The sequence below is a fragment of the Theropithecus gelada genome, chromosome 14 (genome assembly GCF_003255815.1).
Source record: "Theropithecus gelada isolate Dixy chromosome 14, Tgel_1.0, whole genome shotgun sequence".
Taxonomy (NCBI): domain Eukaryota; kingdom Metazoa; phylum Chordata; class Mammalia; order Primates; family Cercopithecidae; genus Theropithecus; species Theropithecus gelada.
In genome coordinates, this window is record NC_037682.1 from 47709279 (window position 1) to 47722492 (window position 13214).

Genomic DNA, 13214 nt, shown 5'->3' on the forward strand with positions numbered 1-13214 from the left:
TGGGTTAAAACCCTGGCTTCATCACACATTGGCTCTGTGGCTTTGGGCCATTACTTTACCTCTCTGCACCTTGTTTTACCTCTAAAATGGGGCTGTTAGGTGACTGTGAGCTGTCATTAGACAACGTGTGTAAGACACCCGCATGTAGTAGATGCTCAGTACATGTTAATTGCCCCATTAGCTTCTGTGTCCCTGGAAATCCATATTCCTAACAGCTTTTTGCTGAGTCCCACTTTGAGTCCACCAGCAGCACTTCTTTGCTGGTGGATCCCTAAGTACAGTGGACGTTACCCTCCCTGCAGCAGCAGAGGCTACTTGGCTTGTGCATCCTGATGCTTATGAATGCTGGTGGCAGCTCTGGTAGATGCCCTGAGCAGAAGCCTGACCGTACTCACTACTCCACTGACCCCAACCCCTTGTTTCCTGGACTGCATGGGGCATCAGGAAGTTGAGGCCAATACTTGGAGATGATGAAAAACTGTTAGATGAGAATTTGATACACACTTGAAGCTTCCCACCCGCCCATCTGATCATGGACTCAGGCCATGCTGGGAGGCATCAAGGGGACAAAAATCAGAGGGAGACTGACACTCACTTGTCTGTGGCCCTGGGCAGATCCCTCCCTTCTCTGGGCCTCATTTCCTCATCTGGAAAATGCTCAGAGGTTGACTCTCATGACCATTATGGACTCTTTCCACCTGAGCATTCCTGAAGTCTCTAATGGATAGAAAAGAATTGGAACCCCAAACCTCCACTTTGCCACCAAAACCAAGTGAACAACCCAAGACAGTCAAGATCCCTAGGAGAGGGCTTTACCCCTCCCAAGATGCCTCCAGGCCAAGAGAGGGGTATGTGATGAGGGCATCCATCAGACTTGGCCTGGCAAGGGTGCTGCTGGGTAGGGCACCCAGATCTGACAGTCAAACCCTACCTCTGGCTTCATCAGAGTCAAGAATGGCCTTAGAAGTGAGGTGACCATGGTCTGCATAAGGGGCTGGGAGCTCTAACATGGCCCATCAGTATGGCATGATTCATGGAGAAGTTTCCTGGTCAGGTGAACCCCCTAGAGGATGTTCTGGTCTTAGGACCTTATAAGCCCTGTGGCTTTGAAAGCTGCCTCCCTCCCCTGACCCAACAGGATCTGCAGCCCAAGGGGCCACCCTGCCCAACCAACCTGCAGAGGGCAACTTCTTCCTTAGGGCCTGACTTTCCCCCAGCGAGACGACAAGCACCTGAAGGTGGATCCTTGAGACCAGAGCAGCCAGGGCCCAGGTTTACCCCAGCCCAGCCACAAGGGACCAGAGGCCCAGACCAGAACCACGACACTGCCTGAAGGCAATAAAAACCCAAATTCATGCTTCATCTCAAAAGTCAGTTTTTTATTATCGGGGGCCAGGGCCCAGGGAGGGGAGGTCGTTGAGCTAAAGCATCATTGCTCTCTTTCCAGGAAATGTTGTGAGCTGCAGTGAAAGCTCGAGATGTTGCATTTTTTTCAACTCAAGCATGTGTTTTTCAAAAATATCATCCTTCCCCCCCACCCCACTAATTTTAGAATCAGACCAAAGCCAAGCTACTGTCCTCTGTTTCTGTTGGGAAAATACTATATTTATTCGAGATGCAGAAGTGTGTCTCTGCAAACCTCCGACTGCTTCAGGAAAACAAATCTGCTTTAGACTATACAGAAACCATGATACAAAATTTATTTCATGCTAGAATCGCTTTGCATAACATTGGGCATGCAGGTTTTTACTCTGAAGTACTAAATTGCATACGATGCCAGGTTGTGCCTTAGTAAAGGTGGAGGAGGGTGCTCCTCCCGTGGTCCTGATCTTTTGGTGCTCTACATCCTGGTTTTAATGGAACACTTGGAAAATCCATATGTGGTGATTATTTACTATGAACAATTTGTTATGAAAGTTGGTCACACTGGATCTACACCAATAAGATGAGAGAATCAACCTAGACTAGCTGCTGTCAGGGGTCTTGGGGAGATGTCCGCTGGGTCACAAGCATGCCAAACGGGGAAGAAGGCAGCCGTGCGAGTTTCCACAATTCTATTTGGAGCAAAGTTCTCAGTTTCCACGTGAGAGATGAACTATGAAGGTGAGGTCAATATGACCGATGACTGACCAACTGCCCTTTTTGGAAGCTTTCCTCTCGATCTTGTGTACAAAAAGGAAGCAATCCATTCCCCATCTCCGTCCCTCCTCCCCTCACCCCTCACCCCCAGAAATGTACAGGTTTCTACCGAACGCTGTTACAGTTTGGCTCCAACAACGTGTGTCAAAGTCAAGAGCTTTGAAAGAAAATAGAGGGCTTTTGATGTTTTTCTTTTCGTTATTGTTGTTCAGGGTAATCATACAGTTGCAGGGGGTTGGTGGGTTTGGTTTGCTGGGTTTTCTGTTTAACTTCATGCAAGTCATGCTAAGGAGCCCCTCCACCCCCCCTCCCCAAATAAAATAAAATTTTAAAAAATGAAAAGAAGGAAAAGAAATCCTCTACGGTCAGTTACCATTTGGCCGTAGAAAAAGCTACGTCCGTCCTAGTACAATGCCTGGGCCACTCGGACTCGTCCGGCAAACCTGCATGGCGTGAATTTACTCTGTCCGAGGGTGAGGAGGGGCTGCAGATCCACCCAGATGCTTAATAGCCACCAGTGTCCTCGGCCAAGCCGCCTGGTCAAGTCACTCTCACAGCCTCTGTCGGCATATACTTAGCAATGACAGGGCTTTCTTTGCAAAGATCTGTATGTAAAGAATACAATTAACACTTGAGCTTCTCTTCTTGGCTCTCCCATCCCGCTTGGTACTTAGTTTTTAAGGAGGAGGAGGAAAGACAGAACAGCCGCATGCAGAGGCAGGCAGATTCTTCTCCAGCTGGCTTGGTTTGCCCATGCACTGAGCCAGCCTAGCACGCCTCTTTCTCTCTCTCCTAGGGGAATGGGATGAGTCCCTACTTCTGCTCTGCACATTGACTCACACACCTGCATGCCTTGTGGCTCAGAATTAGCCTGAGAAAAACAAGTCCTCGGCGGCTGTCATGGCTCCATGAGAGCGCAGGCCAAATGGATGTGGGTGGGAACACTTCACCCTTAGCGCCTCCCAAAGACTCTGGCACCTAAGCCTCGGTGGGACTGAGGAATGGGTATCTCCTATGGACCATGCTTACCACTGGACTCCCAGCCACTGCAGGGAGGGGGTCTGCTCCTGTCCCACACTCCCTGGGCTTCCGGCAGCACAGTACAGTAAAGAGACTGTCCTGCCTGCTCTTTGGGGCCACACCAATTGGTCTAACATTCAGGATGACGGAGACAGAAAGCCCACGAGAGCTTCCTGGGCAGGCACGGACACTGGGAACCATCTACCTGCTTTTCCCCTCACTCTTTGGGTATTCTGCTTCTGGGGATTCTAGCACCTCCAACTGGGAAAAAGCCAGTCGCAAACGGGAACATCAGGCCCATCCATGGCCGGTGCAAAGGATGGGACCCTCCTGAAGGCTGGCAGCCCTCCGCCATGCAGCACCATGCAGGGAGTTGCATACCGTGCCAGGGCCCAAAGGACCGCTGGGCAGGGCAGAGAAGCAGAGACCAGCCTAGACCAGGTGGGCACAACTAAGCACCAGTGACCAGAACCACGTTCCCTCATCTCTGTGCGGGCTGCCTCTGCTCTTCTCGGTTTGCCTTTGCTTTTGCATTCCGTGTTTTCTCCTGCATGTGGTTTAATCACTTCAAATACTGGAGCAGTTGTGAGTGACCATAGGCTGCACCAACTGTTGATTTCAAAAACCCAACTCCTTTTCTGACCCAGCCTGCTCACCCCAGTCAGCATGCATCTGTGTGCGCGTGTGAGGCGCTCCAAGACATGCACGAGCTGCCCAGCCAGTCTGCTGCACCAAGAAAGGCGTCCTCTGCCTTCTAGGTCTGGGCCAGTACCTGGAGCCTTGAGCTCAGGCGCCCTGGGCCCCCACCCCAAACCTCTCCCCAGCCCGTGCTGAAGCTCTAGGAGAAGCCTTTCTCTCCAGTGGGGTCAGCCTAGCGTTCTGACTACAAGGAGACCTGGAACAGAGGCCACCAGTGGCCTCAGCCTTCACCAACCACAAGAGGGTGCTGACCACACCCAGGGCAGAAGCTCATGGGTGCTGGGGATGGAAGGCGCTGCATCGTCCTGCTCAACCACCTTCTCTTGGCAAGTTCTTGATCTGCCACTGGCAATATTCTGACTACAAGGACAATGGCCTGACCCCCAAGCCCTGAAGACATCTCTCTCTTCTTGCCTCTCCTCCCTCTGGCCTGTGGGTTGATTATCTTTCAAGGATACCTCTTCCATGCCAAGAACATGGATCTTGGGTAGCTAAGTTCACAGGGTCCTGGCCCACTCCACTGCCCTCCTCAACCAGGGGAGAGGAGAGATCACTTTGCCTTTGGGACCTGACCTGCCATCTGCCAGAGCAACCTAGGGGAGTCAAGGCTCCTCCTGCATTCCTGGATACCCCCTGCCTTGGGGTCATGGCCTAAAGTCAACCTGTCCAGTCACCTCTCAACTCCCAGCTCAATACCAATCCACAGCTGCCAGGGCCTCAGGTTCTCTCTGCGAGCCTGACCTCTCACTTGGGGGAAAGGACCTCAGCCCTCCAGGGGCCGACCCTGGCAGACTCCCTCCATCCTTGCCCCCCTCGGTGTGCCTGCCTGCCCCTCAGCGCCCTTGCCCGCCGCCCTCCCCACCCATCTGCAGGAGCGCGAGGCGGCCCGGACGATGCACAGTGCTCCAGCTTCCTCTACATACCCTTTCTCATTCCTCCACCAGGTGGGCACGCGTACTCCCCGGTTGATAAGAGGAAGCAGGGTCCGTATCTCTCGCGGGTGCCCGAGCGCGTAAAGGGCAGGCCCTCATCGGGAGTGAGGGCCTGGTCTATGTGGGGGCAGTCTTCGTTCGCCAGCGCGGCCTTCGCCACCTCCCCATTCAGTTTGGAATCTTCAAACATATAAGCAGAAGCTATTGAGACACTGAAAACTGTTTAGTGGGGGGCAGGGGGGGACAGGCCAGAAGCGGGGTAGTGGCAGAGGGCAGCTCGAGTGTCCCTGAGGACGGAAAAGCGGGCGGGCTGTGGAGGGAGGAAGGCACAAGGCAGGGGGCTTGGGGGAGTTCAGCTCATTCAGGCAGCCTTCGGGCTGCCCACAGTGCTGGGAGTGGGGACTCCTGGGTTTGCTCAAAGTTTGCAAAAAGATGAGTTGGTGATGGGCCCAGCAGGTGTGGTGCTGGGGGTCGGCCCCGAGCCCCAGGCAGGGCCGATGAAACAGGATGGTGTGGATGCAGTCATGGGGGAGAGCCAGACACACAGCTCAGGGAGAAGACAGACACTGACACGCAGAAACACTCCAGCCCAGAGAGGGGCCTTTCTGGACCCCTCTGCTGCTGACCAGAGCCCGGCTGCCTCCCGTCCGCAGCCAGCCAGTTGCTTGGGCTTCCCTAGCCCCGTCCAGACCACCTCATCTACTCTACCCCATCTCCCGTTTGGATCTCATCTGATCACCTGGTTCACACCGCCCCCACTCCCCATCTAATAACTCAGCCTGCGCCCGCCCCGCCTAACCCCGTACAGACCCAAGCAGGTCACTCTGTATGCCCTGTTCCCCGTACAGATTAAGCCTGGTCACACAGTCTACTCTGTTCCCACACGGACCTGGTCCAGTCACTGTATGCCCCGACCCCCATACAGACCAGTCCTGGTCACACAGTTTCCTCTCTGCCCATGCAAACCCAATTTGACCACTCCATCTGCTCCATCCCCTACACGGACGGACCCAAGTTGATCACTCAGTCTGCTCTGGTCCCCACGCATATCAAGCCAGTGTCTTCCACTCCATGCTGCCCCCAGCAGGCCTGGTCAGCTTGCACAGGCACCACAAGGATGTATGCATGAGGCTGTGACAGCAGGACATGGATTTGGGAGGGGCTCCCATTCCTCTGTCCCCTCTGGTCAGTGTCCCCGGCAAAGCAAGGCAGATGAAGGTGTAGAAGACAACAGCGGCTGATGGACTTGGGTGGGGGAAATTGGAGTTCTGACCTCTGTGGCAGCCTGAGAAGAAGCCTGGGAGGAGGTCTGGGAGCACATTTGGTGGGGGGCAAAATGTGGCCAGAGCAAGGAGCCCCGTCTCTCCAAGATCTTGGAGCAGAGCCGTGGAAGCCTCTGGAGCTGACAGAGGTAGCCCTAACTGGTCTTTGCCCCCATCCCATCACTCTTGAGGACCGAACCTGCTGCAAACTCTCTGCCCTCAAAGCAGAATCTTCCTGGCCAGGGTGGAGCCAACTCCAATACTTCATCTAGGGTGAGAGCCTCAAGCACAAGCCCTTTTGTGGAAGAGGGAAACCAACTTGGGCATGACCACGTTAGGGGAGGCTCTCTGAAAGAGTAGACAGGGCGAAAAGGCTGGAGACAATGTCCACCCGATTGAACACTCTCCCGTGATCCTGTTCACATCATGTAACTACACGCAGAAGTGATCCTTCCCCACGTGCACACACTGGGCGTGCACGTGGGTGGGATCACCACCCGTGTACACATCATGTCACTACAAAGAGGCAGTCAGTCAAAAGAGAAATGGACCAATCAGGTTTATTCGTAAAGCAAATCCAAAAAAATCCCATCATAATTTTGGAACTTAAAAAAAAGTCTTTCGTACAAGATGGCAAAGCATTTCACGTACAGTGCGTTTCTTGACAAATCCCAGGGGCTTCACTTCCCAATTTACTCTGAACCAAAAAGGCCAGTTGCCAAGGTAACTCTGACACCATGTGACTGGGGCCGGGGCATCTCTGGGGTCTGGGGGCATGTCTGCAGGCACACACATGTGCTCACAGACACGCTGGTCCTGCCTCCCACTCTGGCTGGCCCCGTCTTCCATCCAAGGGTCTCCGGGCTGAGGGAGGAGGGTGCTGGGAGAGGGGAGGGAAACATTATGGAGAGGATGCGGATGACGATGTGGGGGTTGAGGCCCATAGCACCCTGCATGAATTTTCCTCAAGGGGAGAACAGTGGGTCCTCCAGGCAGCGTCTCCTTCTGGGAGGGGAGTGAGGACTCTCGGAGTCTCTGTTGGCCATCCTTTGCCAGGGGAGGTGTCCACAGCCTGCAGTTCTTGCCTGGGGGGGATGGGTCAGAGTGGGGGGGTGCCTTCTCTCTGCCTCTGCGTCTGCCTCTGCGGAGATGGTGCCACCTGAGACCCTTCTCTGGCTCTGAATGCTGGGCCCCCGCCCACTGGCTCTGCCCACAAGCCCCCAGGCCCTGGGGGCTCCCAGCTCCCACAATCTCTAAAGGGCCCAAAGTTGGGGATGGTTTTGGGCAGGAGACAAGCAGCATCCATCAGGGATCCCTAGAGGGATGACAACCTGGCACCTTTCCCTCCTGGGGGATTCCTGGGACACCTCTAGGGCGTGCTTCTTCTCTCAACCCTAACCTTTGAGGAGGGGCTAATGATTGGGTGGGGAAGTTTAAGTGTTGCTCTGTGAATGGGCCCAGTCCCACTGGCTGTTAGTCTATCTGTGGTTTAAGATGCTTTCAGAAACTGGGGCATTCTCCCTCCCCCACTCCAGAGGGGTGGCTGGAAGAAAGAGAAACCAAGGAGGGGCCAACTGTATAAATTTGGGAAACCCGTGAAGAAGGCCAAAGGTGTAAGCCCCCGCCCCTGCCCCGTCCTTTGGATGAGATAGTGGCTAGGAGCCTCCGTTCCCACCTGCTTTCTAGAGGCTGGGGGCCCTGCCTCCCCCAGCCCAGGGCCCCCAGGCCCCCACTAGACCCACAGGCCTGCAGTGATGAAATGGCAGCATGGAGAGCGTCTCAGAGATGGTTTCCAGGCTTGAAATGGGCTGAGATGAGCATCCGAGAGAGGGTCATTTTTTTTTAAACTTTGGAGCAAGGAGAACCCGAGGCTGGGCCCTCAGTCAGCAGAGCTGGCTTTTCTGCCCTGGTCTCCAGGCACCACCAAAGTACTTACTGTTCACACCAGCTGCGGGCACCAGAGGGGCGCACGCGGGGCTGGGGTGGGGTGGGGGTTGCTGGGCGTTTCCTTGGGTTTAGCCCCAAGGGATCTGCCCAGCTGGGGACTTAGGAAAAAAGTCCCAGGCTAAATGGGGACAGTCTGTGAGACACGAGCAGGGAACAATCACGAGAACCGGCACAAGTCATGCAACAAAACGAGGAGAGAGAGAGAGAAACATTAGTGGAGAGAGAGAGAAAGACAGAAAATGTGAACAACACGGAAAAGAACACCCATGCCTGGCCCGCAGTGTCACTTCATTTCTCCGCTACTTCCCCCACAGCCCACCTGAGGACAACAAGGACCCCACTCAGGGCCCATGCTGCTGACCCTGCAGCTGGGTCCCTGCAGAAACTCTTTTAGCCCCACCCGCTGCCTAGTCAGCTCTGCCCAGCACCCTCCCCACCCATGGATAGCACCACTCACTGGGCAGCCACTGCAGCCCAGCAGGGGAAGTAGAGGGGCTGGGGATAGGGGACTTTAGACCCCTTGGCCAAAGATAACCCAGAGGCTGTAGGGTTAGCTCCCAGGGAACCCAGGCAGGGGCTTCTCTGGGACCTCGCGGCTGTTCTAGGTGCCATGGGCAGGAAGGGAGCCCAGCCACCACCCCTCCCTCCTGGCCACCCCCTGCTCACCAACGTGGGACCCTGCAGCCCTGGACGCGGCACCACAAAGGACTGACCCACATCACAGGAGCAGAGATGGACAAGACACATGCGAATGGGCATGGCAGGACGGAGGAGGCACTGTGGGCTGTCCAGAGCGGGCGGTCTGGGTGTCCAAATGCAGATGCAGGAGGGAGCCCCTTTCTGGGAGAGAAGTAGCTTCTCCTAGGCCCCTCAGCCCCAGGCAATCCCTGGCTGTGCCAGGGTGCCCTCCTAGCATCCCCCAAGAGGTCTTACAACCAGGTGAGAACTGGATTCTTGATACCCCTCCCAGGACAAGACCTCAGACACTGAGGCCACGCCAGCCACAGCACAGAGGAGGAGACCAGATTGTCCCTGGGACAGACACACAGACTGAGGCATCAGGCGAGACCAAGAGGTGGAGGTGAGGGGCAGGTGCTGCTGGCACCACTGGGGGCTGGCCTGGGGGGGGCGGGAGGGATGCCCTCAGAAGCCAGCATGCCACACACAGCCCCTAACTCTGGTTTTAAAAGTGGAATTGGAGAACCTCAGGTTTTGGCGAGGCCACTAGACTGCCTTGGGGGTACAGTGAGGCTAGAAAGGTCTTGGGGGGCTGCATCTCATCTCTCACAATTCCCATGGGGCCACATTTACCCTCCTTGCCCCTGGCCTCCCCCTCACTCTCGCACAAACTCACCCCAACCCTATGCCCATCTAGGTGCATGGCTGCAAGTAGGAAAAAAGGCGAATGGGAAGAACTCCGGGGTGCAGAGGTGGGGACGACGCCCCTAAAGACCACAGCTCCTCTTGGTGGTGGATAGCCGAGGTCTCACCTGCCAGCTTTTGGAGGGAGAAGTATTCTGGTGAGGGATGAGGCTGGAGCTTCGGGGGTCAGGATATCAGGACAGCACCAACACCACTGGGAAGTGAGTGCTTGGGAAGGGCTTGGGAGCACAGCTGGGATGCTGGGGAGGCAGGAGGGATCCAGGCATCCAAGCTCCAGTGGGCAAACTTGGGAGGGCCCCAAATACTTCCTCAGTCACAGAGACTGTCCAAGCCAGAACTTTCTGGGCCCCTGAAACCTGAGACTAGGGCAAGGTGGCTCCCAAAAGCAGGGCTGGGGAGAGACTGTGGAGCTCAGGGGCAATCCCACAGGAGTGCATGGGTTTTATAGGTTTTGTGTCCTGGGATTAGCTGGTGTGCATGTCTGAACAAACACATCTGCATTCCCTGGGGGGCAGGGGGACTCCGCACAGGATAATACTGTCATTGTCCAAGAGTACAGAGGAATCTGGGCCTGCCTGGAGAGCAGTGGGGATTCTTGACTGGCTGGCCTGGGGCAACCGTGCTTGGGGCAAAAATCCTGAAAGATCCAGTGTTGGGGAGGATGCAAAGGAAGGACCAGGTAGTGCCACAGTGATGCCACTCAGGCTGAGCTCTTCTTGCTAGGCCCACATGGAAGCTGGGGCCTGGGCCAGCCCACACCTTCCCCCTAGAGGCCCAGAGCCCTGTTGGCAGCTCCTGAAATCAAGTAACTAGCTAATCCCAAGCAGAGAGCTCGGAGCTGTTTCAGCCTCAGAGACCCCTGCCCACCCCTGGCCATGTTCCTCTCAGGCACCTACAGAAATCCCAGGAAGGGGAGGGTATGAGGCAGGGTGAAAGGGCCGGGAAGCCCCCATGGGCAAAGAAATGGGCCTTGGGCGTAGTGCTCGGGCCAGCATAGCTGTGGGATAAAGCCAGGAGAGGATCGGGATGGGGTGGTGGGTCAGAGGGCATGATAGCAGGGAAGAAAATCATTCGTCCACTGGGAGAGGCCACCCAAACCAGGGGGAAACTTCCCCACCTGGGGCTGAGCTAGCCACGCAGCCTCCTGCCAGGCCTGGGCATGGGGAGGTCCTTCATAGACTAAATGCCACCTAACTGTCATGTCAACCTCCCGCTCACCCGGCACTCCTTCTTACTCAGTGCTGTCATTCTTCTCTGGGTCATCTGTTCCTTTGAAATCCCTGTGTCCACAGAATAAGTCGATGGTATTCCATGGGTAGAGGTAGACTATGGGCTTTATATCTTCGGACCAGAGCCCCATGATCAACTTTATGTGCTATGTGCAGGTTCTCATAAAACTGAGATAGTCCCATAACGAACCACTAGCCATGGAATATTAGAATATATCCCACGGTGACTAGTATTGTTTCATGCCCCCCTCCCCCCTCCCGGCCCCCAGTGAATTCTCGGGAAAGTGGTTGTACGCTGGTTGGGATGTCTATATTGCTGCTGCAGTCCCTACTGCTGGAAACGGGGAGAACCCTCGGTGGGAGGCTGTTGCTGGTCTGTAGCGCTTTCATCTAAGCTGCCCAGGGTGGCGGCCCCCTCTAGTCCTTTGCTCGGCAGCTGCTTCCATCAGGTCACCGGAAACTCCCACTCGACCATCAACCCAAACAGACAACGTGAAAGCTAGAGTCACTCCAACAGGTTCCTAAAGATAAAGGCTAAACTCTAGAGTGGTGGTAGAAGATGAGTTGGTTCGGCATGCTATGGGGTAAGTAAGCTTGTCACGGAGGGCTACAGGTGTCTCCTGGGAAGGATCTCGAGCTGGGCAGCCCGAATCAGGGCAGGAATTCTACTCAGCTATGGAGACAGGCTCTGCTGGGGGTGAGAACCCTTGCTCCTGCCTTTGCAAGGGACCCTCCTGCCCAGATCCCATGCACCATCTCTGCCCTCTACACAGCCTGAAGGGAGCTGTGGTAAGGACCAGATCAAAGGCTGTCTGGCATTTCCAAATCACACCCGCCCCCGCCCTGTCCCAACACCGGGTCAGTGGCCTGAGTCAGAGCCTCACGCGGGACTCCTGCCCCGCCGAGCAGAGCCCCCCGGCTCCTGCTAAGTTAGTCCTCAGCAACCTGGCGGGCCGCGTTGTCTCTTCAGAACATCAGGAGACCAACCGCGTCAACCTCCTTACCCAGGGGCACCAGTGAGGTTCCTCTAGCAGGCTCTCGCCTTCTGAATTTGGCCGCCCAGCATCTCCCTGGGCCCTCAGGCTCCACACCTCGAGACTGAGTGCGGGGTCCGGGGTCACCCACGGAACTAAGGAAGCAGTCTGACTGGATCTGGAATCATCGCTACAAGGGGCGGAGGTGAAAGGTCAGATCGACATGCCTCTAAGAGGTTTCCTACCTGCTCTGTTAATTTCTAAAATTTCTTCCTGGGCCAGCGGACATGTGTCACTCTGAGTACTGTGGTGTGGAGAGTTTACGACAGATTTACAATAATTGGGAGATCCCAGCTGCGGTGGCCGCGGAATATGCTTCTTTTTTTTCTTTGGTAGTTTCTGCTTAGCCATGGCTAAGGAGTAATACATCCCGAAATTGTTCACGATGACGGGCACGGGCATGGCGATGGTGAGCACGCCCGCCAGCGCACAGAGGGCCCCCACCAGCATGCCGGACCACGTCTGCGGGTACATGTCTCCGTAGCCCAGGGTCGTCATGGTGACCACGGCCCACCAGAAGCCGATGGGGATGTTCTTAAAGTGCGTGTGCTCACTGGCGCTGGGGTCGTTGGGCTGTGCCCCTATCCTTTCGGCGTAGTAGATCATGGTGGCGAAGATCAGCACGCCCAGGGCCAGGAAGATGATGAGCAGCAAGAACTCGTTGGTGCTGGCGCGGAGCGTGTGGCCCAGGACCCGCAGGCCCACAAAGTGGCGGGTCAGCTTAAAGATACGCAGGATGCGCACGAAGCGCACGACGCGCAGGAAGCCCAGCACGTCCTTGGCAGCCTTGGAGGACAGGCCGCTCAGCCCCACCTCCAGGTAGAAGGGCAGGATGGCTACAAAGTCAATGATGTTGAGCGAGTTCTTGATGAACTCTACCTTGTTGGGGCAGAAGACAACACGCATGAGGAACTCGAAGGTGAACCAGACCACACAGACGCCCTCGATGTAGGTGAGGAAGGCCTCCGTCTCCGCCTCCCGGTAGTAGCGCACTTGCGTGCCATTGCGAACGTTCTCGATCTCCGTCTTGTTCACGATGGGGTTGAAGCGCTCGTGGGTCTCCAGGCAGAAGGTGGTGATGGAGACCAGGATGAAGAAGAGGGAAGCGAAGGCCACATACTGTGGGGATAAAGACACAGTGTCAGGGGGAGGCCCACACAGAGTGGAGAAGCCTGGGTTGCCTCTGTCCAGTCCCAGGGCCAGGCTGGGAGAGATGCCTGCACTAGGCCCCCTGCATCACAACGTGCCACATTTCTCTCCTCAGGGCAGGGGGGACCTGCACGACCGCCAGGGCAGGCTCTAAAACCCTCCTACTCTGACTTCCATGCTCTCTTCTTCCCCCTATTGATGCTCTCTTCTTTCCCTATTGCCAGCTAAATGTGGAAGCCCCAAGAACTAGCGTAACTACAGAGGGAAGGAGCTTGGGTCCCTGAAAAGAAAGACATCCGCCAAATACCCACATTGAACTGTTACCTGAGTGGGAAATAAACTCCCATTGTGTTCAGCCACTGTGATTTGGAACTGATTGGTTAAGGCATTTAGCTACACCCTGCCCAATAAAAGGTACCC

General features: G+C 55.6%; 1 protein-coding gene across 1 annotated transcript in view; it reads right to left on the reverse strand.

The window, feature by feature from the left end:
- Nucleotides 1-2317: 2317 nt before the first annotated feature.
- Nucleotides 2318-13214, reverse strand: part of KCNC1 (potassium voltage-gated channel subfamily C member 1) — a 45825-nt gene continuing 34928 nt past the window's right edge. The window contains exons 2-4 of the mRNA XM_025356968.1: nt 11831-12764; nt 4782-4970; nt 2318-2744 (exon numbers count right to left, since the gene is read on the reverse strand). Coding sequence (XP_025212753.1) covers nt 2680-2744; nt 4782-4970; nt 11831-12764 — 1188 coding nt within the window. The 3' untranslated portion in view covers nt 2318-2679. The remainder of the gene's footprint in view (nt 2745-4781; nt 4971-11830; nt 12765-13214) is intronic.